Genomic DNA, 27,231 nt, shown 5'->3' on the forward strand with positions numbered 1-27,231 from the left:
GGCCCCATCCTGACAGCCTCATTTTACCTTATTCACCTCTTTAAAGGCCATCTCTCCAAATACAGTTATATTCTGAAGTACTTAGGACTCCAACATATGAATTTGGAAGTGGGAGACACAATTCAGCCCATAACAAGTTCCAAGAGTGAGTAAAAAGTGGAAGCTGCCAGTTCTTTAAGAACTGGGTCTAAAAAGTGGCGCTGCATCATTTCCTCCATGTTCTTTTAGCCAAACGGTCATAAAACCCAGATTCAAGGAAAAGGGGACATAGACCACCACCTCTGTATGGAGGGAGTATCAAAGAATTTTGGAGCTGTATTTTAAAACTACCAGTCTTGCTTTGAGTGTATTGTTGCTCTAAGCTGACCTGGAGCTAGAATCCATGGTTCACTATTCTCTTTGTCCTGGCTCCAGATGAAAATGTGCTTTAATCCCTTAATGAAATCTGTTTGTAAAGTCCTGCTGACCTCATTTGCTGTGCTAATATCCCAGCTGCTAAAGAAGGTGTTTGAATTGAGAACTAAAGGGCGTTTTTTGAAAACTATCACCATTCGCCCACTTGTTGTGCCTGAATATGTAGTAGCTGTTCATTGATGGGCAACGTCTTTACTCCATAACGTTTTTCACTATTTACTATAAATTTAAATGTACTATAAATTTTACTGGTTTTTTAATGTATATTGTCTATTTCACCTGACCTGATGAATATCCTGCCATCCAAGACAGATCTTTGTTTTGTTCTCTAATGTATCACAAGTCCTTAAAACCATGCCCGGCCCATAATCAACACTCAATAAGTGTATATTGAATGGATAAAAATACAAGTTGATTTTGTGCTTTGCTGTCTAACTGGTGAGCCCATTTCCCTTCCTCCAGTATAAACAGGCTCTCCAGGAGCTTGTGCGCTGTGTGGCGCTGACAAGGATCTGCTATGGTGACTCACACTGGAAACTGGCCGAGGCGCATGTTAACCTGGCTCAGGGTTACCTCCAGCTGAAAGGTGAGTCTGCCTCAGGCTGAAGAGGATTGGCTGGTTGGTTTCTGCTCTTTTCCTCAAATTTGACTTAACTTTAGAAGGATCAGGTTTTCTTGGACATTCTCCTCTCTACACATTGAGAGCTATTTCCTCTCACAAAGAGTCAATACGATTTTTTAATACAATATGTAAAAAAGAGAAGGAAGACTTTAGCCCTTTGAGCCTTGATTTTTATGATCTTAAAAGTAGTTCTTGGGAGATAATTAACTTGTTAGCTTTGAAGGCATTGTAGAAATGGCCCAGGGCATAGAGTTGGGGCCTAAAATAGGATCCATTCACGTATGTATTGATGGAAAGTCTCTTGCCTATAAGTGACACCCCCCCCAAAAAAAATAAGAGGCTAAATCAAGCTGGCAGTAAACAAAAGGTAATTCATTGACCCATACACTTAAAAATCCAGGGGTAAAACTTACTGTAGACTTAGCCAGATCCACTTTTTCAAACAGTGTGATCAGATTTCCGTTCCTCCCTTTTCGTACCACTTGATTCTGTTTTTCTCTGTATTGGCTCCATTCTTAACCAAACTTTGCCCACGTGGTGGCAGCAAGGTTGCCAGCAACTTTAGGTTTCCCTCCTCAGCATTCCCAGGAAAAAAAGAGTGTCTCTCCTCCAAAATCTCAGGGTTTGGGGATTCTTATTGGGCTGATGGGGGTTGTATGCCAAAGAAAAGAAAGAGTCTGATTGGCTAGACCTGCCTTTTGGCTCCACTGGATCCTTGGGGAGAGGCTGGCCTTGGCTAAATCACAAGGACTGAGTGTGCAGGGGCTGGGCATCCTCAAAAGAAAACAGGGGAAGGGAGAGTGGATGCAGAGAAGGCAAAAACATGGACTGGCAACCTAGGACAAGAGGTACAAGAGTACATCTCTGTACTCTGTTTCTTTAATTGAAAAGTGATGATAATGATGATGATATGATGGCACTGACTTCCCAGGATTGGCCCAATGAATAAATAAACAGAAATGAAAAACACCACAATGCTAAGTACACAATTGCCACCCAATAAATTTAGCCAAATCTGATTATAGATTGCTCCTACCTGTTAGATCAAAGACTATTAGAGGGGCTTCCCTGGTGGCGCAGTGGTTGAGAGTCTGCCTGCCAATGCAGGGGACACGGGTTCGTGCCCTGGTCTGGGAGGATCCCACATGCCGCGGAGCAACTAGGCCCATGTGCCACAACTACTGAGCCTGCGTAACTGGAGCCTGTGCTCCGCAACAAGAGAGGCCACGACAGTGAGAGGCCCGTGCACCGTGATGAAGAGTGGCCCCCGCTCGCCGCAACTAGAGAAAGCCCATGCACAGAAACGAAGACCCAACACAGCCAAAAAATAAATATAAATAAATAAATAAATAAAAATTAAAAAAAAAAAAAGACTATTAGAGCCAGAGGGGACGTTGGAGATCATCTAGTTCAAACCATACCCTTATACCCCCTATTTTCTAGATTCAGAGGAAACAACTAGTTTGAGTTGAAACAGCTTACCTCAGGTCACACTGTTAATAGATAGCTGATCTGAGACTCAGACCTAGGATTTTGGTTGCCAGTACCAGTGTCCTAGCATCAGGGATTTTTTTTTAATGATGTTTTTCTTCTACAGTCTGCTACCTTTCTGCATTATAGTCTTTCTTTCTCAATTTAAAGTAAGAGCAGTATCTACTATTTATTAAGGTCTTATTGAGTGCCAGGCACCATGCTATTTTCCATGTATAATTTCCTTCAATCTTCACTACAGTGCTATGAGGTGGGTAATGTTATTATCCCTGTCTACAGTCGAGGAAGCTGGGGCCAACAATTCAGGTAAGTGGTGGAGCAGGGAATTCACTCTGAGCAGTCTGATTTCAGAGCTAGTGTTCTTGAACCTCAACCCATGCTGCTTCTTGTAGATTGAGTTCAAGTTTCTTGAGGAAATGGACCAGAATTCCTCATGTTTTATAATGTTGCATACATTATTGGCACTAATAAATTTCTGGTAGGTTGATTGTGTACTTTTAAAAAAAATAAGACAAAATTCTGTAAGTGTTCCTATAGGAGTAGCATACCCTGGACTTTCTCCCTCAGAAAATATATTCTGTTTTATAGACATAGGAACAGAATGAATTTCATAATTTGACAGCTCTTTTTAGAGATTTGAGATACAATTCCATGTAATGAAGAACGTAAGACCAGGAGTATTAGGATGTGGGTGGAAGGGTGTGTCATTGTGGGGAAGAAGATGGGGATATGGGAAAATGAAAAAACCTGAGACCTAAATAGTGATCCTCAGTGTCACCTTTACCACAAATGAATATGCCAATGGAAGAACGCTGGAACCCACCGGGAATTAGTTCTTGGTAGTAACTGTTTTTAAACTTCATTTGATTCATCTCAGTCTATTACCACATAGAAATAAGAGATTGTAGCACATCAGCCCCTTACCTCATTGGAATTGTTTGTCAGTTTTTATAGATACCATCATATTTGTATTATGTTAAAATAACTCTCTAAAGTTATGATTATGGATGGGTGAGCAGAAGATTCAGAATTTTTAGTATTTCATTAAGATTGCTGTCACAAAGCCAGGATTAAAATTCATGAATATTTTATTTCCTGCCCAGAATGCTGTAGTCTTTGTATTCCATTTGTTTTTTTATAATTATTCATAACATTTTACGTCTGATATTGGTGAAGTTTCAAAGCTGTTCATTTCCTGCTCATTCTGATTATTTCTAAAAAGACCATTGTGGGAAAATTTTTTTATCTTGAGTCCTAGGTGTGAAACACTTCTTTGTTTCTTATAGTCATGATCGTATTTCATGCTGTCCCAATATATCTCCATGTGCCACTTGATGATATATGAAGGAGACCTCATCAGATTCCCTGGCCAGAGATAACTATATTCCTGTCCAGCTGAAATGAAAGAGAAACTGAGACTTCTTTTTCTTTGTCCACAGGACTGTCACTGCAAGCAAAACAACATGCAGAAAAAGCCAAAGAAATCCTCACCAACTCCATTGTGCATCCCTACAATGACAATACAGATGTTTTCAAGTGTTCGGTTGAGTTATTCCATACCATGGGGAGAGCCTTACTCTCTCTTCAAAAGTATCCTTTTGCCTCTAATCTTTACAAATAGAAATACCGTTCATAATGCTTATAGTTAATTTTTAAGGCCAAATCAAAAGATGGCAGGTGACTCAGGAAGGGTGATGGGAAGTATGAGAGCCAAGGATGTCCAGGAACTAGGGCCCCAGAATGTAGCACCAAGTGTAAAGTTTCCTGAACACAACTCAGGTTTAAGGAAGCTTCAGAGAATTTGACCAAAGCAGAGAGACTTTCAAAGGAGCTGCTGCAATGTGGAAGGATTATAAAGGAAGAATGGATAGAAATTCAAACGCAGATCAAATTGTCATTTGCACGGTAAGTTTTCAGTTTAGGACTTTTTGTATACGTGATTCCTGGAGGTTCTTTGCCGGAAGACTCTGTCTTCAGGCAGGAGGAGCTTCTGCATGGTGCTGTGTCGGTGGCTTCTCCATGGCCATTGTCCAGAATTAAAAGAGGAGGACGACAGTCACATCAGAGCAGCCACAACCAAGGCATGTACGTCAGTGGCACTCTTCACTAAATGTGTAGTGCTCTCATACCCACCCCTGGGTCCTAGAGTCCTGATGTCATTCTCTTGACTTTCTATTTCTTGCCTGCTCTCCCTGCCCCTCTCCTCCTGCCCTTGTTTCCTTCCCTCCCCTCCCCACACCCCCATCTTCCTTTTTTCCCCTACTGTTCTAGTCTAAGATATTTCAATACATTGATTTTACGATTAGGGACTCAAAGGAGAAAGATCTTAGAGATATCTGAATCCATGAGAATGAGAAGATTGTTCCTTTTTCTCCCTACCCCCAACCCACACTCACCAAATAAATCCAGGTGGAAGAGATATAGTGGCTGGAGCCTGAGGGAGAAGGGGCCTTGGGTAGTCAGCACATTTATCCCTCTCTAAAGGCCAACTCCAAGCCAATTCCCCAGAGCAGTGGGGTGACAGAGAATGTACCCACTCTTTGGAAGGATGTGTTTGTGGGAGGAAGAGGGCAGAGAAAGGTCTATTCTAGAAGAGGCAGAGAATCCCCAGCAGACCAACGCAGCAGCCTTTAACCAAGCCTGGAAGAATTCAGTGTAAATTAATAATCAGACTATACGTATAGGTTGATTCCCAAGAGAACTCAGGGACACAATGGACTCATTTTAAGAAGGAAAGGGCCCTGAAGGAGCACACCTAATGCTTCCATATGAATGGGAGCTGGGAAGGACTAACTTTGACTCATGCTTTTAAAGATATTTTTGTGATCATAAGTCCACTCCTGTTAATTTGTTTGTTTGGGAGTGTTTTTGGATATGAAGTGCAGAGAATTCATCAGTCCATGCAAACCTTTGGTACACTTTTTTTTTTAACATTTTAAAAAATTAATTAATCTATTTATTTTTGGCTGAGTTGGGTCTTCGTTGTTGCGCACGGGCTTTCTCTAGTTGCGGCAAGGGTGGGGGGCTACTGTTCATTGCGGTGCGCGGGCTTCTCATTGAAGTGGCTTCTTGTCGCGGAGCACGAGCTCTAGGCACGTGGGCTTCAGTAGTTGTGGCACGAGTGCTCAGTAGTTGTGGCTTGCAGGCTCTAGAGCACAGGCTCAGTAGTTGTGGTGCACGGGCTTACTTGCTCCGCGGTATGTGGGATCTCCCCGGACCAGGGCTCGAACCCATGTCCCCTGCACTGGCAGGTGGATTCTTAACCACTGCGCCACCAGGAAAGTCCCTGATATGCCTTTTTAAATTGATTTTTTCCTTCCATCTCTGATCCTTACTCTCATTCTGTCACAAACAGATCATAGATAACCTTTTTAAACGATGATTTATGTCTTTAAATATGTATCTCTGAATAATAAATAGCATTGTTTTCTGTATTTATATGTTTTAGGTTTATATAAATTTGCAGTATGTGTCTCACTCTGTTTCTCACTTTTGTCCACTCAGCACTGTATTTAGTTGTTGCTGCTGCCTGCTTTGTTGTGCTCCATAGAATGCATCTGCCATCCTGTGCTTGTCTGTCCTCCTAGCAGTGGGCATTCAGCTCATCCCCAGCTCCCAGCTCCCACAATGGTGCTGCCATGAACATCCTTGTGCAGCTCCACTTAGGAGGCTCAGAGAGACTTTTCTGAGTTTATACTCTAAGGGTAGGATCGCATGGTCACAGGGTACACTCATACTTCAAGTTCACCACACACTGACCAATTGCTACACCCATCTGCATTCCCACTTGTGGGGCACGTGGGTTCCTGTTTTCTCACATCCCCAACAATGTTTGGCATTGTTGGTCTTTCTAACCTTTGCCACCTCGATGCATATATGTACTATTTAATTACTTTTCAATTCTACTTATGTTTCTCTTATTAGTGAGTTTGAGTACCTCTTCATATACTGCTTAGCCATTGGATTCCCCTTCTGTGAATAGCCTGTTAGCATTCTTTCTCATGTTTCTTTTGGGGTTTCCTGTGCTTTTCTTATTGATAATTGAGATTTTCTTATATATTATAAATTAGCAATATTACGAATATTTTCTTATATCTATCACTCATTTATTAATTTTGTCTATGGTGTCCTTCATGGCATGGAACTTAATTTTTCTAGAGTCAAATCCATTAATTTTAACCTTATGATTTATGCTTTGAGAGTTTCCCACCCAAACATTAAAGATATTCTCCAAAATGTCCATGTGAGTCTTGCTTTAACCTATCCCACATGTTTTAACATGTAGCACTATCACTCACATAACTTAGTTTATAAATTACTCTTTAATCCAGATATTATTCAAATGATATGTGTTCTAGTTTGCATATATATGCGGTTCTTTCAAGATATTCTGATGTTACTGATTTTTAATTTTACTGCATTGTGAGCAGAAACATATTTGTGTAGTATCAACTCTCTGAAATTTACTGACGCTTCCTTTGTGACCTAGTCCATAGTCAATTTTTGTGAATGTTCCAAGTATGCTACCTGTTGTGTTTAAGGTTCTAATAAATCTGTATTAGGGTAACTTTATTAATTGTTACTCAGATTTATATATATTTTTACCTTTTGCCAATTTGATACATTAGCTTTTAAGGCAAGTGTGCTTAAATTTTGAACTATAATTATTGATCCATTTGTAGCTTCCCATGATTCTGCCAGTCATTTTTTTATATATTCTGATATATTCTGTTGGGTGGGAGTAGAATTAAACAGCCTGTCTTCTTAATCTGTTATTTTATTTGTGAGTATATATTGTTCTTCTTTGTCCCCTATGTCTGTATCTATTTTGCCTGATATTAAAATTGATATTTTAGCTCTCTTGGTAACAATTTTCCTATAATACCTTTTTCCATCTCTTAATTTTCAATCTTCATATTTTTTTGTTTTAATTACTGATATATTTGAGTTTTTAAATTTCCTTTTGTCCTACAAGTTTTATGTTCCTTGCTTTCTCCTTTCTTGCCTTCCTTTAGTTTAATCAAATATTTTTGTCATCCGTTTCCCTATCTATTAACTGGTAAGTTATACATTATTTTATTTTTTTTCTAGTTATTACCATAGAATATGTCGCTTGTATCCCTGACCTATTACACTCTAATGCAATTAGCCAATTAACCACTTTCTGGACAATGTAAGGGACTTTGAGTATGTTAATTCTCTCTTCCCTTCTGCTTGATGCTATATTGTTTTGTACTTAAATCACCATATGTTTCATACCACAGACAAGAAGAAAGAGGAAGAAGATATTTGTAATACATATAATTGACAAAGGGCTCATGTCTAGAATCTGTAAAGAACTCCTATATATCAATGAAACAAAGATAAACAACTGAATAGAAAAGTGGACAAGAGACTTTTTTTTTTTTTTTTTGGCCGGGCCCTGTGGCTTGCGGGATCTTAGTTCCCCAGCTAGGGATTGAATCATGGCAGTGAAAGTGTCAAGTCCTAACCACTGGACTGCCAGGGAACTCCCTGGCAAGAGACTTTTCACAAAAAAGGATACCCACATAACTAAAAAGATATTAAATGACATTCTTCTCATCAGTCACCAGGGAAATGAAAATTAAAGTCATAGGATACTACTACATTTCCACTAATATTGCTAAAATTTTTAAAAGCCTAATAACATCAAGTTGGCAAGTATATAGTGCTCTCATGTTTTCTCATATGTGGTTGTTTAGAATATATTTAGTATAACTACTTTAGAAAACTGGCATTATTACTAAGTTTAAATGTTTGAATACCCTATGACCCAGCAGTATCACTCCCAAATATACACCCAACAGAAATGCATACATATGTTCACCAAAAGACACAGCCAAGAATGTCCAAAGCTACGTGTTATTTGTAATAGCCAAGGACTAGAAACAATCCAAATGTTCATCAGCAGTAGAGTAGATAAATTGTGATCTGTTCATACAAAGAAAATGATGAAACAACTCCTATGCTTAAAATGATGGATGACTCCCACAAACATAATGTTTGTGAAAGAAGCCAGACTAAAAAGAATTCATACTGTATGATTCCGTTTATGTAACAGAAGAGGAAGGGGATAGTGACTGGGAGGGCCGACCAGTCCAGAATTTCTTCCTGCCCAGAAGTAGGTATTCTTCTTATATTGTAAAACAGAAAATATAAAGATATGAGGTCCAATATATGATATTTGTTGCATATGTTGTGACCTAATGTTATAAGTACTTAATGTTGAGCACTTGCTGTAAAATTGAGTAAATTATCCTCTGCCAAAATCCACCCCTCCTGAGTGCTTTCCAAATTATCAGTACCAAACCTTGTCAGCAGATGGCGGGCCTTGTACACATATGTGCTGAATACCCAACAAGAATTTAAGTTAATGTTCCAAGCTGTCCTACAGTTTTGTGTTTAAGGGAGCTGTTTTAAACTTCACTGCTTATTTTCGTCCTGATTCTTCACTGTAAGATATTCATTGGAACATGCATGTTTAAACTGCATGGTTTTCATGCAATCACTTTGTTTCCTCAGTGAAGTGTGAATATTTTGTCCAAACTGATCTGCTTTAGAAAGTAACAAGGCTTTGGTTTTGTACATTTCTACAAATATGCTCACAACCACAAGGGCTTTTTCTTTTGCCCGGTCTTGGAAGTGGAAGACCAGGATAATTTCTTAGGCAGCTCTCGCGGGATTTGTGTTTCTCTTAAAAGGGTATCTTTCAGTGCATCCTCTTCCTCCTCCTGCCTCGCCTTTTATGGTGCCCATCAGGCTAGGACAGTTCTCTTCTCCTTGGGCTGACAGATAAGGGCTGCAGGGTGACTCACGCTCCGTGCCTTCCATCCCTAACTGTGGCCTGAAGCTTCATTGCTTCTACCTGCCCTTCTCTGTTCCAGCACTACTTCATTCAGTAATTATTTATTAACTTTGGAGAGTGAATCCAAATCTTGTGTTCCTATGTTGCAGTTGTTTTTTCAAATGGGGCCAAGGTAGTCACTAGTAAAAGCAAGCAAATTTTTTCCAGTGTTAAGGATTATTTTCTATCCTGGTTACTGGTAGATAGATTCCCCAGAGACAGATAGTGTCTTTATAAAGGCAGGAGTACACCACTGTGCACATACACACACACACACACACACACACACACACACACACACCTTTTAAAATAATCTTTCTACGTGGCATGATGGTTATGGCCTATTGAGACTGCTGCTCTGGAACATGTGATCTGTCCCCAGCTTTCTCTGTGACTGCTTGATTTGTCATCTTTGGAGTCCTCCACAGCTTACCCAGAGAGCACTTTGCCTGGCCTTGCTTGCTATGCTGAACTAGCTCTCAAGTGTGCCTGTGATAAGTAAACGCTCCTCAGAGCATCAACAGGACACCTTCCAGGTATCTCTAAGGTATGTGACATGATATATTTGACAATATGGACTTAGAATCAGGTCGCTCTTGGTTCGTGTCAGCATCCATTCAACCTTCCCAACTGAAGGACCCTGGGCAAGTCCTTCCTTCTTGTCTCCTGTTGAGGTGGGAATGATCAGCCCCCAGAGGGTTGCTGTGGTGATGAAATGAACCCTACATTAAAGCATCTGGGTATGTGGTTAGGCCTAAAAAAGTAGCTATTATTATTGCTACTGTCTAATTGAGCATTTTCCTTTCTGCCATTTCATCCTAGAAATGATTTGATTTTAAAGTATGTAGTACCGACATCACAGAATAAGATAGACTGACCCTGTCTTGATATATTCTTTCCTGTACTTTTTTTTCCTATGACTTGAGAAGGCTGTTTTGTTTCATTTTGTTTTTTTGTCTTTGCTCTTACGAACCACCTAAGCTAAGAATCAGATATGTATATATCTGTATGTAGATATGTGTATATACATATACACATGTATATGTTTTAAGCTCGAGTTTGTTTCTTTGTCTTGCTTTCTCTAGATTCACTATAGTCACAAGATTTGGAAAATGATTCTAACACAAGTTTTCCAAAGAGGAAAGAACATGGGAGAGGTTTCTCCCTTAGCCAGTACTTCCTGGGAGGGGGTAGAAGATAATGGAGAAAATAGTGGCAAGGGGGGCAGTGTCTATATCTACCTGCCATCACCTCATTAGGATGGTGGAATTCTACTTAGTTCCACATGTTTCCCAGAATACATTCCCAAGGCTTTTATTGTGAATTTTTGATACTTTGGTAAATAGCCTTTGCTTTTACCATTGTCCTCCCTTAATCAGTCCAGTCAATAACCTCCAAATCTAGCTTTTGCTTGCTCTACTCAGCTTTTATCTTTTTAGTTCATGCCATCACCTAGAGATATGTTTCTTTTTTTTTTTTTTTTTGGCAGGGGCTACTCTTTGTTGCGGTGCGTGGGCCTCTCTCACTGTGGTGGCTTCTCTTATTGTGGAGCATGGGCTCTAAGCACGTGGGCTTCAGTAGTTGTGGCACATGGGCTTAGTTGCTCCACCGCGGCATGTGGAATCTTCCTGGACCAGGGCTCAAACCCATGTCCCCTGCATTGGCAGGTGGATTCTTAACCACTGCCCCACCAGGGAAGTCCCAGCGTTTCTTTAAAGAATCACTTTCTCTGCACTTATCTTTTGGGCATAAAGCCTCTGACAAATGCTCATGTGCTCAGAACCCTCCTTCTCCCTTTCCTACTTCCAGGAAACACCCCACTGCTCTCCAGAGGAGATATGTCTCCTGTCAGTTCCTCCCATTCAATGCTATGTGCCTAGAATGTTTTATGCTTATTTAACAAGAAGGAAATAATTTGATTTTTCCTGGCACTCTTTGTCATCCTGTATTCCTGCGATTGAAGAGACGCTCTTACTTTATACAAAATCTGTTTTTTTTAATCATTTTTTTAAATGTGGAGAAGCAGAAAAGCACATGGCACAGATTACTTTCATATACTTTATCTATTTTCTATTATTTGAATCCTCTAAAGCTTTACTATTTTTATTTTTGTTGAAGTATAGCTGATTTACGATATTATATTAGTTTCAGGTGGACTGAAACTAATTTCATAGTGATTCAATATTTTTATAGATTGTACTTCATTTTAAGTTATCACAAAATAATGGCTAAATTTCCCTGTGCTGTACAATATATCCTTGTTGCTTATCTACTTTACACTTAGTAGTTTGTACCTCTTAATCCCCTACTCCTACCTTGTCCCTCCCCCCATCCCTCTCCTCACTGGTAACCACTAGTTTGTTCTTTATAACTGTGAGTCTGTTTCTGTTTTGTTATATTCATTCGATTCTTTTACTTTTTAGATTCCACTTATAAGTGATAGGATAGAGAATATTTGTCTTTTGTCTTGCTCTGTCTGACTTATTTCACTAAGCATAATAATCTCTAGGTCCATTTCATGTTGTTGCAAATGGCAGAATTTCATTCTTTTTATGGCTGAGTACTATTCCATTGTGTGTGTGCGCACACGTATATATTGGGTTGGCCAAAAAGTTCATTCATGGTTTTTTTTTTTTTTTTTTTTTTTTTTGCGGTACGTGGGCCTCTCACTGTTGTGGCCTCTCCCGTTGCGGAGCACAGGCTCCGGACGCGCAGGCTCAGCGGCCATGGCTCACGGGCCCAGCCGCTCCGCGGCACGTGGGATCTTCCCGGACCGGGGCACGAACCCGCGTCCCCTGCATCGGCAGGCGGACTCTCAACCACTGCGCCACCAGGGAAGCCCTCATTCATGTTTTTTTTGTAAGATGTTATAGAAAAATCCAAACAAACTTTTTGGCCAACCCAATATATATGTATCACATCTTCTTTATCCATTCATCTGTTGATGGGCACTTAGGTTGCTTCTATATCTTGGCTATTGTAAATAATGCTGCTATGAACATTGGGGTGCATGTATCTTTTCAAATTAGTGTTTTCATTTTCTTCGAATAGCTTTACTATTTTAGAGCACTGCATTTTGGTCTTCCCCTTTTCTAATACTCTATCTGTATAATATACATTTCCCTTAAACAACTGCACTTAATAATAATGATTTTAAACAACCACACTAGCTAGCAATCCTTGATCACCTTCTGGTCTGGCTCTTGCTAAGTGCTTTGCAGACCTCATCTCACCATTTAATCTGCAGTCCTCCCTGTGATGTATGTACCCTTCATATTCCCATTTTCAAATGAAGAAAACCGAAGCTGAGAGAAGTGAGGTCATTTCCCAGGGTCACAAAGCTGGGAAGTAGCAGAGCAGAGCCAGGTCTGCATCCAACTCTGGTGTCCACACTCCTCACCACAGCACAGATCCCATTCACTAGCACAGAATGGAAACCTGACAATGCCCTCTACAGAGCACAGCTTTTACCTATGTGTGCCAGATGGTAAAGAGAGACCCAGATGTAAACCTTTTCTCCTTTTGACTCTAGAAAATCCTAATTTTCCTCTTCCAAGATTGATTTTTCATCAGATTTCCATAATCAGCAATGGTCCCACAAGGCTTCTGCTGTTCACTGGTGCTCAATATTCTTGCCAAATTCCTGAGCTTTTAAAAGGAAACCCTCTATTGCCTTAGTAATACCAGAGGAGATTGCACTTGTTTGTTGCAGGTTAAAACAAGTCTCCATCCCTGTGGGATCTTCTGAAACTCATCTGAGATGAGATAGTGTCTTGTCATGTGCTCTGTAGAATTACTGCAGATGTATTTTCATTCAATGAAATATGCTGTGGTTTAAGTTGTGGACCTGCCAAAGTAACATACTGCCACATTTTGTTGTTCAGAATTCTCTATCTTTTCATCTGTCCAGTGTGTTTCCTAAAGCTACCCAAACACATTATGGGCCCACTAGATAATAAATCCTCAAAGCATCCCTGGCAGGTAGATAGGAAAGGAAAGGAGAAAATGTTGCCCTCCCACACATTACTTATGAGCAAATAGAGACAGACAAGATTGCCTGAAATTGACTGATGGCTTTAAATGAGTTGGAAATGGAGGTAAGACTATAATTTAGTTATTTCCTGATGTAGTACTCCCCCAGTTCCTTTTTTATTAAACATATTGTGAAGCTAAAGTAATTTTATTTTCTATTTTGTCTTTCCTTTTATGTGAACAGTGTACCCTCAATGAGCTCCAGAATGCTCATTGTGGATTGCATTAGCTTGATAGCCTTCATTTCTGGCTGGTTAGTGCCAGGACCCTGGAATAGCATGCAACGACAACTTCAAAGGGTGAGAGTAGAAAGTGCCACATTCTCTGCACACGGTAAACAACAGAGTGTTGTATTTGTTCATCTTTTTAACCAAATATCTCATGCATATAAAGCTAAAGATATTGTTACGCGAATACTCAAGTACACACTTCCAAGCTTCAAAATAGAACATTTCAGATAAGTGGAAGCCTGTTTATGCGTTCTTCTCAATCTCTTTTCTTCTCCCCATGTTACAGGTAACTGTGATGTTGAATTTAGTGTTTTTCATTCCTCTGAATCTATACATGTATAACCATAAAAAATATACAGTATTATTTTTCATTTTTTTACTTCATATGTATGTTTCCTTCTGTACCTTGCTTTTATCCCCCCATTACTTTTCTATTTTTGAGATGTATCCACGTCAGTTGATACACATAGTGCTAGTCTCTTCATTTTAAACCTCCATATTATGTTTAATCCATGTAACTTTCCTCTAATTTAATTATACATTCTGAGGGTGAACACATAAATTGCTTCCAGTTTTTCACTATTATAAACACTATTTCCTTGATCGTTTTCGTACATGTCTTTATGGGCATATGTGCAAGATTATCTCTGAGGTATATGCCCAGGAGTGGAATTGCTTAATTGACAAGTATCCACATCATCAACTTTACTGGGTTTGCTTTCCACCGGTTTATACTCTCACCAGCAGTAATTCCCATTACTCCATGTCCTCGTCAACACTTGATATTGTCAGACTTTTTATCTTTGCCAATCATATAGTTTCTTTAATTGCATCTCCCTGATAGTGAGGTTTGACGTCTTTTCATACATCTGCTGGACACGTGGAATTTCTGTTCTGTGAAATGTCTGTTCCTTTCTTTTACTCATTTTTTTAACTGGGCTATTTGCATTTTTCTTATTAACTTGTAGACATTCTTCATATTTCTGATGACAAGTTATTTGCTGGTTACATATATTGTATGTGCTCCCAATGTGTAATTTGCCTTCTCACTTTCTTTGTGATGAATTTTGATGCACAGGAGTTTTTATTTTTAATGTGACCAAATTTACCTACTTCTTTCATTCTGATTTGTACTTTTTTATCTTATTTAAGAAGTCCTTCCCTACCCCAAAGTCATGGAGTTAATTTTCCTTATATTTTCCCTCAAACGTATCAAAGTTTTGCTTTTTAAATTTAGGCCTCTAAAAGTCACTTGGAACTTGTGTGTACATAGTGTGAGGGATCTAATTTTTTCCCTTTGGATAACTTAAGTGAGGAGGTAAATAGTTTTACCTACAGGTGAAAGAAGGACTCACAGTCTGAAGAATTCTATAGGGTTTGAAATGTGAGACCAATGATAGGTTGAAAAAATCTTTTAAACTTAGAGAGTTCAGAAATGGCAACAGGTCACCTTCATGTGTGACTGCATCCCTTCAGGACTGGGCATCCTGCTAACAGCTTGTTGGATGTCATTAGATTCATGAGGTCTGTGCCCTCATGTAGACATGCTTGTAGCAAGGGCAAAACTATGGTCAATGAAAGCCATGTGTTTGTTCCTGCTGAAATTGCCTCCTTCCAGGTCTCCTTCTCAGCAGATACTCAAATTAAATTTCCAGGCAGTGAAGTAATGGAAAGTTACCACTTGGACTTGACCACAATGTGATTTATAAAAGAAAAATTGGTACTTCCATATCTAACTAGCTGCCCTGGGTGAGTACACCCAGTGTTCATCTATTAGGGTGCCGATGAAAGGAAAATCTCTGAGCCTGGAGTCAGCCAGTAAGAGTGATTTAAACAACAGAAAGTTATTCTGAGATGAACGTGTGGGTGGCGATGGTTCCTTCTGGGGACTGTGAGGTGTTCCATGCCTCTCTGCTAACTTCCAGATGTGTACTGGCAACCTTTGGTGTTCCTTGTCTTACAGATGCATCACACCAATCTCTGTCTTTGTGTTCACATGGCATTCTCCCTGTGCCTCTGTGTCCAAATATCTCCTTTTTATAAGGATACCAGTCATACTGTCCAGTATGACATTTTCTTAATATAACTAATTATGTCTTCAACGATGCTATTTCCAAATAAAGTCACATTTTGAGGTACTGAGGGTGAGGACTTCATATGAATTTGGGATGGGGGGACACAATTCAAACCCTAATATGTTCTTACAAATTTCTTTTATTCCGCCTTTTATAAAATTTCAATAATTTATCCAGCCCTTAATTAGAGCAACAGTCTAATATTTTTGCAACTAAATCAATGTGAAAATATGTTCCTTTCTTGAAGATTTTTTCCCTAAAATTTATTCCAAAATCTGTGAAAATCAGGGTATGAACTATAGCCTCAAAGTCTCTAAGTCAGTGGATCTGCAGGTTGTTTCTTCTGTCTTCCCTCCTCACCTCACCCTCCCTCCTTCAATAGACAGCAGGCACCCACTGTGTGTCAGGCACTGCAGGGTGCTGGCGATGTCAAGATGAATGCGGCAGCCTTGGACTCTGCTTTCTCAGAGTCCTGCACTAAAGGGATTGGTGCCGAGTCCCCAGGCACTTATAATTCAATGTGAGAGATGTATCCTGAATGGGGAGGTTCACAGTTCTGTGGGAGCACAGTCAGGTGTTCACAGAGTCGCCCAACCCAGCCTGGGATGTCAGGGAACAGAGCCAGCACTAGGATGAGGGTGCCAGGTGCCCAGACCACACCATTTAAGGAGGCGCTCACACTTGGATGCCAACCCTGCACCTGCCCAACGCTGAGAGTGATCACCTCCTTAAATGGTGTGTCCTAGGTGTCTCAGTGGTCTCACTCTAGTCCTGGCCCTGGCAGGGAAATCTACGTAAAGGAGGAGACAGCTAAGCTAAAACTGGAAAAGGAATGATAGAAAGATGAATGGCAGTTTGCCAGGTAGAGATGGAATAAAGAACATTCCAGATAGAAAGACCAGCAAAGACCCAGAGAGAAGGTAGGCATGACACAACTGGGGGGCTGAAAGAGAACTGGCATCAGGGGAGCCAAATGGGAAGGTTTAGATGACTCCCATGAGTCATCTGAACTCACCAAGCCGAGGGAAACTAGAGTCCCAGCAGAGCCACTGCCACCTATGCACCATGTTTTTACACAACTGGGTGAGTGAATGGAGCCTTCGTGAGAATTTAAAAGTCTCCTTTTCTCCAGGTGGACACAAGCTTGTATCCAAGCACACAGCTCAGTCAGCAGAGCCTGGGCTGGATTGAAACTCCCACTTGCCCCCTTGGACAGGTTTCCATCAGGATTTAGGCAGAGGAAGGTGCAGGAGTCTGTGGGTGCAGAGTCGGGCCCTGAAGACAAGAGTTTGAGGCCCTTAGTGTTGGATCAGAACTCCAAAACCAACCCCAGATGGCCTGGTGTGCTTCAGTCAGCTCTGAGCTGGAGGATTGGCCTTTCTGTTCCAACCCCATGTTGTCACATCGTGAATTCTGCTACTCTGGGAGTTGGGAGCTATATTGAATTTATTTTTCTTTTGTAACTCACCGATCCTCAGGCTAATTTCCTTAACCACAGCTTAGTGGCTTGAATTGATCAGCCGAAGGGAAAAGACTGGATTTATCACCTCTTTCTAAATTCTTCTGCATCTGGGATCATGATATGAAATATATTAACATATTTAAACTTACAGTATAATTGATTTACCAGAATATTCCATTAAAAATATTTTTGTATGGCTTTTCTCTCTATGAATTTACTGTTTCTCGTTAAGATTATACTTTTCATAGACCTAGGTATTCCCCTGGAGACCTCCAGGACTTAAGGCTCCTCAGGAGGCATGCCGACAGCTTTGGAAGGTTAGAGAGAGACCAGTAGCTCAGTGTCCAAGCCTGATTTATGGCATCCCCTTGGGAATGCCCACTCTGTTGAGTGTCGGGTGCAGCAAGACCCACAGCATTCTCTGTTCTCCTAACCGCCCCCAACTAAAACATGGGTAGGATCATCCAGTGACGCAACCAATTTAGAGCCAAAGCCGACATCTCTTTCTGACCTGCTTTAAATGAGCAAGTTAGGAATAGTGTCTGGCTCGCAGATGATATTAAAGTTAAAATAATTTGATTTTTGTTTAATAATTATTAATACAGTTATTTCTTTAAACAAAAATGACTAAGTTCATGGCTGAGTCTCATCTATATTTCGTTTGCTTCCAAATGTTCACAAACTTTTCAAAAATAACAGATTTATTTAGATATAATTCACATGCCATACAATTCACCCAATTAAAGTATACAATTTGATGGGTTTTAGTATGCAACATCACCACAAACAATTTTACATTTTCATTCCATTAGTAGTCTGCCCCCATTCTCAAATTCCCAACCCCTGGCAACTACTAGTCTACTTTCTGTCTGTTTGGATTTTCCTGTTAGGGACATTTCACATAAATGGAGCCATAGAGTGTGTGGTCTTTTGTGACTGACCTCTTTCACTTAGCATACTTTTTTCAAGGTTCATCCATGTTGTAACATGTATCAATTCTTCCTTTCTGTGACTGAATAACGTTTTACTGAATGGATATACCATATTTTATTCATTCATTCTTCAGTTGGTGCACATTTGGGTTGTTTTTACTTTTTGGCTCTTATGAATAGTGCAGTTATGGACATTTGTGTACAAGTTTTTATGTTGACATATGTTTTTGTTTCTTTTGGGTATATACCTAGTAGTGGAATTGCCAGGTCATCTAGTAACTCTGTGTTTAAACTTTTGAGGAACTGACACTGTTTTCCAAAGTAACTGTATAATTTTACATACCCACGAGCAGTGTGTGAGGATTCCAATTTCTCCACATCTTAGTCAACACTTTTATTATCTTTTTTAAAATCATTATTATTATAGCCACTGTCCTAATGGGTATGAAGTGGTATCTCATTGTAGTTTTGATTTGCATTTTCTTGATGACCAGTGATAATGAACGTCTCTTTATGTGCTTATTGCATCTTCTTCAAAGAAATGACTATTAGGTGCTTTGCTCATTTTTTAATTGGGCTATTTATCTTTTTTATTATTGTTGTAGGAGTTCTTTTTATATTCTGAATGCAAGTCTCTCATCAGAGATATCATTTGTAAAAATATTCCACAAACCATTTTTTTTCACAAACCATTTTTTATATGTCCTGAATATTTTTTTAAATATGTATTTATTCATTTATTTATTTGGCTGCATTGGGTCTTTGTTGTGGCACACAGGCTTTTCACTGAGGCATGTGGGATTTTTCGTTGCAGTGCTCATTGCAGCACATGGGCTCTTTGTTGCGGTGCGTGGACTTCTCTCTAGTTGTGGCATGCAGGTTTTCTCTTCTCTAGTTGTGGCACATGGGCTCCAGAGTATGTAGGCTCTGTAGTTTGTGGCACACGGGCTGTCTAGTTGAGACACGTGAGCTCAGTAATTGTGGCGCGCAGGCTTTGTTGCCCCGCGGCATGTGGGATCTTAGTTTCCCTACCAGGGATTTAACCCGCGTCCCCTGCATCAGAAGGTGGATTCTTTACCACTGGACCACCAGGGAAGTCCCTGTCCTAAATATTTTTGAAGATGAGTGGTCAATCAAACTTTATATGGCACCATTCAGCCACTAAAAGTGATACTATAGCATTTATTGCCACATTTTAATGTATGATTAAGTGGAAGAAGCAGGTTCTAAAACATTATGATCCTTTTTTAAAAATGCGTAGAAAATCATCTGGAAGTATATATATATATATATATATATCAAGGTGTATAGCAGTCATCTTTGGATGTTGTAATTATATATTTTAATTTTCCATATCTTTTCTTACTTTTAGTGATGAATATGTATTTTTCTGACAGTAAATTATTCTCAATTTTTTAAAAAACCCAATTGTGTAAGAAAATGCCTACCTCACTTGCACATGAGTTTGACTGATTCTACCTATTATTTAGACTTCCCAAAATCTCATGCGAGTGGGAACAAGATGAGACCACAAATGAGCCCATTTCAATATAACGACCTGAAACTATGCCTCTAAGTTCCAGAGAGACCACAGGCTGGGAGGGGAAGGAGTGAAAGGTATGATTATGTATAGGGATTTAATATCAATCTGTATGGCTTGCTTCAGTTTGCAAAGCACTTTCAGCCATCTTACTTGATTCTCACAGCAACCCTATTGGACACCAGTGTTCAGATGAGGAAACCAAGGTTCAGAAACATTTTTTTTTTCCCCAAGGTTGTGTGGCCTAGTAAGTAAGTATGTTCAAACTACAGTCTGGGTTTTCTACTCCTGTTGCAGTACTTGTAACTGATTGCCCTGCCTCTCATACTGTACTCTTCTCTGTAAAATTTTCTCTGAGAGTCGGATATTTGAAGGATCACTTTTTCATACCTGTAAAGATGCTGTGGTGTTAACTTGGAGTGCTGTGCTTCTGGCTAAGATGGCTTCACAAACCCCCAAATACTTTTCTTTAGTGTTCTATCTCAGGAAAGGAAGAATTTTTGATACATGAATTAACTTATGCCTTGTTGTTGTTTACTTTTCTATTTTCTTCTCATTTATCAGCTTTATTGCTAAGCTTCGAATATTGCTTTCTTTTAAAATTGTTGCCCAAATGAGATCATCTTGGCATTTGTACTGGCTTTATTTCTCTTCTATGACTTTTACAAGCAGACTTGGAAACAAAGGACCTCTTCTTTACTTCCTTGGCACACTCTTCATCATTTATGAACATGAGAAAGAAAGATGAATTTTTCCCTTTGCTCAAGTAACTATGGCATTGTCTGTGTTATTTAGGCTAAATTAGGTAGAAAAAAATCTGAAGTCATTTTAAAAATATGTGACTTTCTGTAGATTCTAGACAAGAGGTTGGTTTACAAACATTTTCTGTAAAGACCCAGACAGTAAATATTTCAGGCTTTGTAGGCTATACAGTGTCTGTTGCAACTCTTCAACTCTGCCATTGTAGTGCAAAAGCAGCCACAGACAATAAGTAAACAAGTGGGCCTGACTGTATCAATAAAACTTTATTTACAAAAGCAGTCAGTGAGTAGATTTGGCCCACAGGCCAGGGTTTGCTGACTCCTGTTTTCAATTATTTAATTTTTGTCTACCAGGAATCTAATTCTTTGGCTAAGTGATTTGTTACCAACCATATGTTTCAAAGCCTCTTTATATCACCATAGATGCTAGTGGGGTTTCTCTTAAAAAATAAAATGTGATACGTACAAACTCATTAAGAGTTAGAAGGCGAGTCCAGTATTACTAGGTTGTCTATTTACCTCTTCCTTTCCAAGGTTAGAGCTGCTGCAAGTTACAACCTGGATGGACCCTTCTTGGTCCAGGAACATATCCCTGACCTCCTCTTGTGTTTTAACCCTCTTTACACTTATAGAAAGTATCCCAGTTCATAAGCTATTCAGTGAGCATTTTATTTCATTATGGCCATCTGAGCCACAGATCTGAAAAGTAACTCTACTTCTATCAGTCAATTCCTTTGAAATTTATTGGAGAGCAAAATAGTTGTGAAGAGTATCCAATGACTATGTTGACCTAAAAAAAAAAATAGGCTGCCAGTTATTTCTCTAGGAAAAAAAAAAAAAATAGGTTCATTCAGGATCGGCAGAAACTTTCCATTTAGGGTCTGAAACCATGGTGAGCCAGGTGCAAGTCCCCACATGGTGAGGGAAGGAGAATGCTTTTATAGAAGGGAAGAGGATTTGGGAGAGCCATAGTACACAAAGAGTCCATGGCTTTTCATTGACTACGTTCTTGCCAGGAAAGAAGAGGAGTCTTTCTTCTTCTTGTTGGACTCTGCTGTCCTCCCAGAGCAGGAGAGCTCCCGCTTCTGGGCTCCGACTATTTAACTGAGGTTTCTGTTTATTAATTTTTTTACAATTGTTTGTAATTTTTTACAATTGAAAACAAAACCTATTTTTGTGGTCTCTTAGTTACTTTCTCACATTATGTCTCAGTTTTGGGGTAATTTTGGAATCGTAAGACCTTTTTGTAGTAAAGATTCTGGGATGGAGGGAAACATAAGAAGGATTGATTTCTTTTATTATGAATTTTGTACATAAAAATTTTCTGTGCGGGCTTCCCTGGTGGTGCAGTGGTTGAGAGTCCGCCTGCCGATGCAGCGGACACGGGTTCATGCCCCGGTCCAGGGAGATCCCACATGCCGCGGAGCGGCTAGGCCCGTGAGCCATGGCCGCTGAGCCTGCGCGTCCAGAGCCTGTGCTCCGCAACGGGAGAGGCCACAACAGTGAGAGGCCCGCGTACCGCAAAAAAAAAAAAATTTTTCCATGCAAGAAAAGTTTCTAATAGTCTTCACAAGGATTTTTGAGAAGATTGTTTTTAAATGCCTGTTTCTAAACAATATATACAGATACATTTTTTAATATGAGAGAGTCTTACCGCAAGAAACTACAAGAATATTTTCCCACTGCCACCTTTAAATTAATTTTTAAAATTAACATATTTTCTGATGTAAAAGTAATATATTTTTATAGAACAAAATTTGGGAAATTTATAAAACATAAATAAGAAAAGTAAAATCACTCACAATCAACTCCTTAGAGATAACTGTTGCTAACATTTTGGTGACACTTGGGTATCTATGCATATGTGTACATATAGATTAGATACAAAATTGATCTAATAAGATTATATAAAGTACTTTTGTAATCTGTCTTTTTTACTGAAGAATATATAGTGGGTATACTTCTATGTTGATACACACAGATCGACATTAACTTTAATGGATACATGGTGTAGATGTACTTACTATAACCCACTTGGATGATCACCTATTGGGGTATTTTAAGTGCTTTATACTTTTCCACTATTACAAAGAATGCTTCAGTAAACATTCTTGTATATAGTATCTTCTTTTCCTGCCAGAGTACTTCTTCAAGATAAACTATTAAAAGTGCAATTAGCAGAAATATGTGTGTACATACATACGTATAATTTTGATATAGAAAAGTTTGTGCCCAAATTATATTCTTCCCAACAGTTAATGTGAGTGCTTCACACCCTCACCAAACTGGGAAATTTCTATAATTTCTCAACAGATCAGTTATCAATATCATGGCATCCTTTCTGATTACTATTTTTGTTTTAATATTTTATATTTTTTAAACCAACACCTACACAGCACTTACTATGTGTCAGAGGCTATTCTAGGTGTGCTTTTTAAAAAATATTAACTAATTTAATCTTTATGATAACCCAATGAAGTGGACACTGTTATTATTCCTAACTTACAGATGAGAAAGCTGTCAAGTGACTTGAAGGTCCTGTATCTAGTAAGTGGTAGAGCCAGGATTTGAACCTTCCTGATTATCCCTTGACCTTCCTTATTATCCCTTGAACCTTCCTGATTATCCCAAAGTCTATCCTCTTGACTGCTATGCCCTGCTGCTCCTTGGAGGAAAGAAAGGCTTAGCTGCCTAGGAAATGAACCTGGCAACAGGGGTCAGAGAGCCAAATCCATCTATTATTTTCAGTATCTTCTATTTTAATTACTTTAAAGATAATCCCTTTGATTTTTTTAGGGTATATCAAGGTCAGAAGAAATCAAAAGAAGCTCTGCCCCACTACCAAGAGGCTTTAGAATATATTGAGATCAGTAAAGGTGAAAAAAGTCTTGAGTGCGTACCAACATTGAGGGAATTGGCAGGTGTAGAACAAGCCCTGGGATTTCACGACACATCCATCAACCACCTTTTACAGGTAAGCTGCAATGTACTGGCCACCAAAGCTGTTCCAGTCCACTGCTTTTCACAGATACAAGTGGAATAGCAGCTCTGAGAATTCCTGACTTTGTTAAGTGCTCTAGATAAGTAGAACACTTGGTCTGGAGTAGAAGTTCAACAAACATCTTCGTAAGTGGGCAAGTGTGGGATACTGGTCCTGTGTTACCTGTGCATCTTCCACAAACAGTCTGAGACTGCCTGAAGGTGGCTTTTCTCATATTAGGTGCATAATTTAAGTCTTGTTTCCCAGACAATGTTTCTTTATTATTTAATGCTTATCTATTTAGAGCTTATGTTATCAAACTTATTAGGGTTCTTATCTACCACATTCTACAATCTTTACCTGAAGTCACTTAGAGTTGTCATCTGGTAGCTGCTGTTCTACTTTGTCATTAAAAGATTCCTCTGTGAGTGTATCAGTTAGGGTTCTTCAGAGAAATAGAACCAATTGGATGTATACATAGAGTGCGAGAGAGAGAGAGATTTACTGATATTTTAAGGAATTGGCTCACACAACTGTGGGGGCTGACAAGTCCAAAATCCGTAGGGTAGGTGGGCCAGCTGAAAATGCAAGCAGGGTCTCTGTGTTACAGTCTTGGAGCAGAATTCCTTCTTCACTGAAACCTCAGCCTTTTGCTCTGTAGCCCTTCAATTGATTGGATGAGGCCTACTCATCCAATTATTACCTATTATTGAAGGTGATCTCCTTTATTCAAAGTCTACTGATTATAAATGTTAATCATGGCTACAAAGTACATTCATAGCAACATTTAGACTAGTATTCGACCTAACAACTGGGCACCATAGCCTAGCCAAGCTGACACATAAAACTAACCATCACAGTCAGTTTGATGTTTTTGTGTGGTATCATCTGCTAAAAACACATTTTAAATTGTTTTCTGAGAATTTTTCCCTGTTAAAGTTGTAAAATATAGACTAACTCATTTCTTATTTCAAATGAGATATAATGATATGGTACTGAGGGTTCTTTATTGCTATTTCTTTTAAAATTTGTATGACCATTTATACTCCCACACACAGTTTATTAGAGTGTGCCATTCTCTCACTTTCTCTGGATTATCTCCCTTAAATATTATTACCACCCCATGACATATTATTATTATTATCAGTTTATAGATAAGGAAGTCAAGAATTAGAAAGGTTGAGTGATATGTCCAGGAGTACACAGCTAATAAATGGCATAGCCCAGGTTTAAATGCAGTATTGTTTTTTTTTGAAAGGTAATTCTGGCTGACATGTACAGAGTAGACTAGGGAGGGTGTGCCAAGAGCGGAGGTAGAGTGAAACACTGAAGGCTAAAGATGGTGGTGGCTTAAACTAGGGTGATGTTCATAAGGATGAAGAGAAGTAGATGGGTGTGACAAAGATTTAGGAGGCAGAATTTATGAGATATGGAGCTTGAATGGATGCAGGACAAAGAGGGAAGGGGAAGAGTCAAAGATGACTCCCAGGTTTCTGGTCTGAACAGCTGAGTGGGTGTTTGTGCCATTTACAGTGGGGGAGCAGGTGTGACTGGGTGATGGAGAGATGGTGAGCTCAGGTTTTTTGTTCGTTTGTTTGGTTTTTGTTGTTGTTTTTTGTTTTTTTCGCGGTACGTGGGCCTCTCATTGTCGCAGCCTCTCCCATTGCGGAGCACAGGCTCCGGACACGCAGGCTCAGCGGCCACGGGCCTAACCGCTCCGCGGCATGTGGGATCTTCCCGGACCGGGGCATGAACCCGTGTCCCCTGCATCGGCAGGCGGACTCTCAACCACTGCACCACCAGGGAAGCCCGTGAGCTCAAGTTTTGATGGTGAGTCTGAGATGCCCATAAGGCATCCAAGCAGAAATGACAGCTAGACAGTTATATAATCAGGACTAGAGTTCAGAAAATAGGTCAGCAAGTCCTCCACTTATACACAGTAATTGCCTTGGGAGAGGGTGAGATCACCCAGGCAGGGTTTATGGAGGAACTTTGGTTTTCATTGGTCAAGTAAAGAAGGATAAATCGGTAAAGGAAAAAGAAGAATTTGCCAGATAATAACAAGAAGAAAAGAAAGAGATATTCTCATTGTCACCCCTTTCGATACCTTTTGCTGTTATGGAGGGCATGGAGCTGTTGGGAGAAAAAATGAGTTCATATTTGTAAAGTGTTGAGCACAGTGCCTGCTAGTGCAATATATGAATTTTTGAAAAGTTCTCCCTTTCCTTTTCTTGCTTTTCTTTTTCTTTCATTGATGACCTAGTTGAGGGAAACATTGAGGCACTGTTGAAAACAGAATCCAGATTGTACTGTGAGTGAGATATGAGGAAGCAAAGGTAATAAATGCAGGTGCCTGCCTCAAAACATACTAAGAGGTGGGGAGGACTGGCCCGGGCAGGGGGCAGAGTACATGGAAAGGTCTGAAGGTAAGACAAAGTTTGACGCATTTGGGGAACTGCAAGAAGTTCCCAATGCCTGGGCAATGGGAATGGGAAGGCAGTGGGTGGGTATCATTCAGATGGGGTGTGGAAAGTCATGGTAAGGAATTTGAGCTTCATCCTAAGGGCAGTTAAGGGTTTTCGAGCAGGGAGATTGACATCACCAGATTATCAGTCTAGAAGCGTTGCTCTGCAGTATGGAGAAGGGACTGGATGGCAGAGAGATAACCAGGAAGGCGACTCAGTAGGTGGCTGCAACAGACCAGGTAGGCATGATGACAGCCCGGACTCAGGCAGTGTCGTGAGAACGGAGAGACACAGACAGATAGAGAGTAAAAATGACAGGCCTGGGAGTTGTGCAGATGTGGGAGAGTGAGGGAGATGGAGGAGTCCAGCTTTAGACCAGTTTTCTGCGTGTGGCTGGTTGGGACGTTTACTGAGTGAAGGAACACTGTGGATTTGCAATTTTTTGTTAGTATCAATAATTCTGAATATTCTTATTTTAAAAAATGTTTTTTCTTTTCTTGAATTATATGCTGATACACATTTCCAAAAGTTAAACTGCTGAGAGGTAAGATATGAACATTTTTATACCTCTTGATTTTTGTTGACATTCTGCCAAAAGGTTGTTTTGAGTTACCTGGCCACCAGAAGTTGGCTTTTCTTTGCTCATAATTGAGCCAGTTTCACACCAACTTTGCGAACTTTTTTATATTATTTTATTCCCATTTTACAAATTTTATAAATTTGAGATTAATCTCAAATTTATTTTAATTTAGAATTTTTGTTTGTCTGTTTTTGGGTTTTTTTGTGGTACGCGGGCCTCTCATTGTCGCAGCCTCTCCCGTCGCGGAGCACAGGCTCCGGACACGCAGGCTCAGCGGCCATGGCTCACGGGCCTAGCCGCTCCACGGCATATGGGATCCTCCCGGACCAGGGCTCGAACCCGTGTCCCCTGCATCGGCAGGCGGACTCTCAAGCACTGCGCCACCAGGGAAGCCCGACAGTATTAAGGCTTTCAATCCATAACCATGGGATAATCTCTTATTTCTTTAGGTCTTCCTTAATTTCTTTCAACCATGTTTTATAGTATAAGTTTTGCACTTCTTTTGGTAGATTTATTCCCAAGTATTTTGGACTTTTTTATGTTATTACAAATGGAAGTGTTTTCTTAATTTCCCTTTCTTATTGTTCATTGCCTGTGCATAGAAATACAAACGATTTTTGTATGTTAGCTTTGTATCCTACAACCTTTGTAAATTTGTTTATTAGCTCTAGTTTGTGTGCGTATGTATAATGTTTTCTGCCATGCAAAAGTTTTCTTAGTGCTTTCAAGTTTTCAATCTTTTATTACATTTAGATTTTGACTCTGAGAAATATTTCTCTGTA

General features: G+C 39.7%; 1 protein-coding gene across 1 annotated transcript in view; it reads left to right on the forward strand.

The window, feature by feature from the left end:
- TTC23 (tetratricopeptide repeat domain 23) overlaps positions 1 to 27,231 on the forward strand; it is a 110,972-nt gene that overhangs the window by 40,141 nt on the left and 43,600 nt on the right. Inside the window, exons 3-6 of the mRNA XM_065872089.1 lie at positions 877 to 1,000; positions 3,967 to 4,117; positions 4,307 to 4,432; positions 23,221 to 23,398. Of these exons, the coding sequence (XP_065728161.1) occupies positions 877 to 1,000; positions 3,967 to 4,117; positions 4,307 to 4,432; positions 23,221 to 23,398 (579 nt within the window). The remainder of the gene's footprint in view (positions 1 to 876; positions 1,001 to 3,966; positions 4,118 to 4,306; positions 4,433 to 23,220; positions 23,399 to 27,231) is intronic.

The sequence above is a fragment of the Phocoena phocoena genome, chromosome 2 (assembly GCF_963924675.1).
Source record: "Phocoena phocoena chromosome 2, mPhoPho1.1, whole genome shotgun sequence".
NCBI lineage: Eukaryota > Metazoa > Chordata > Mammalia > Artiodactyla > Phocoenidae > Phocoena > Phocoena phocoena.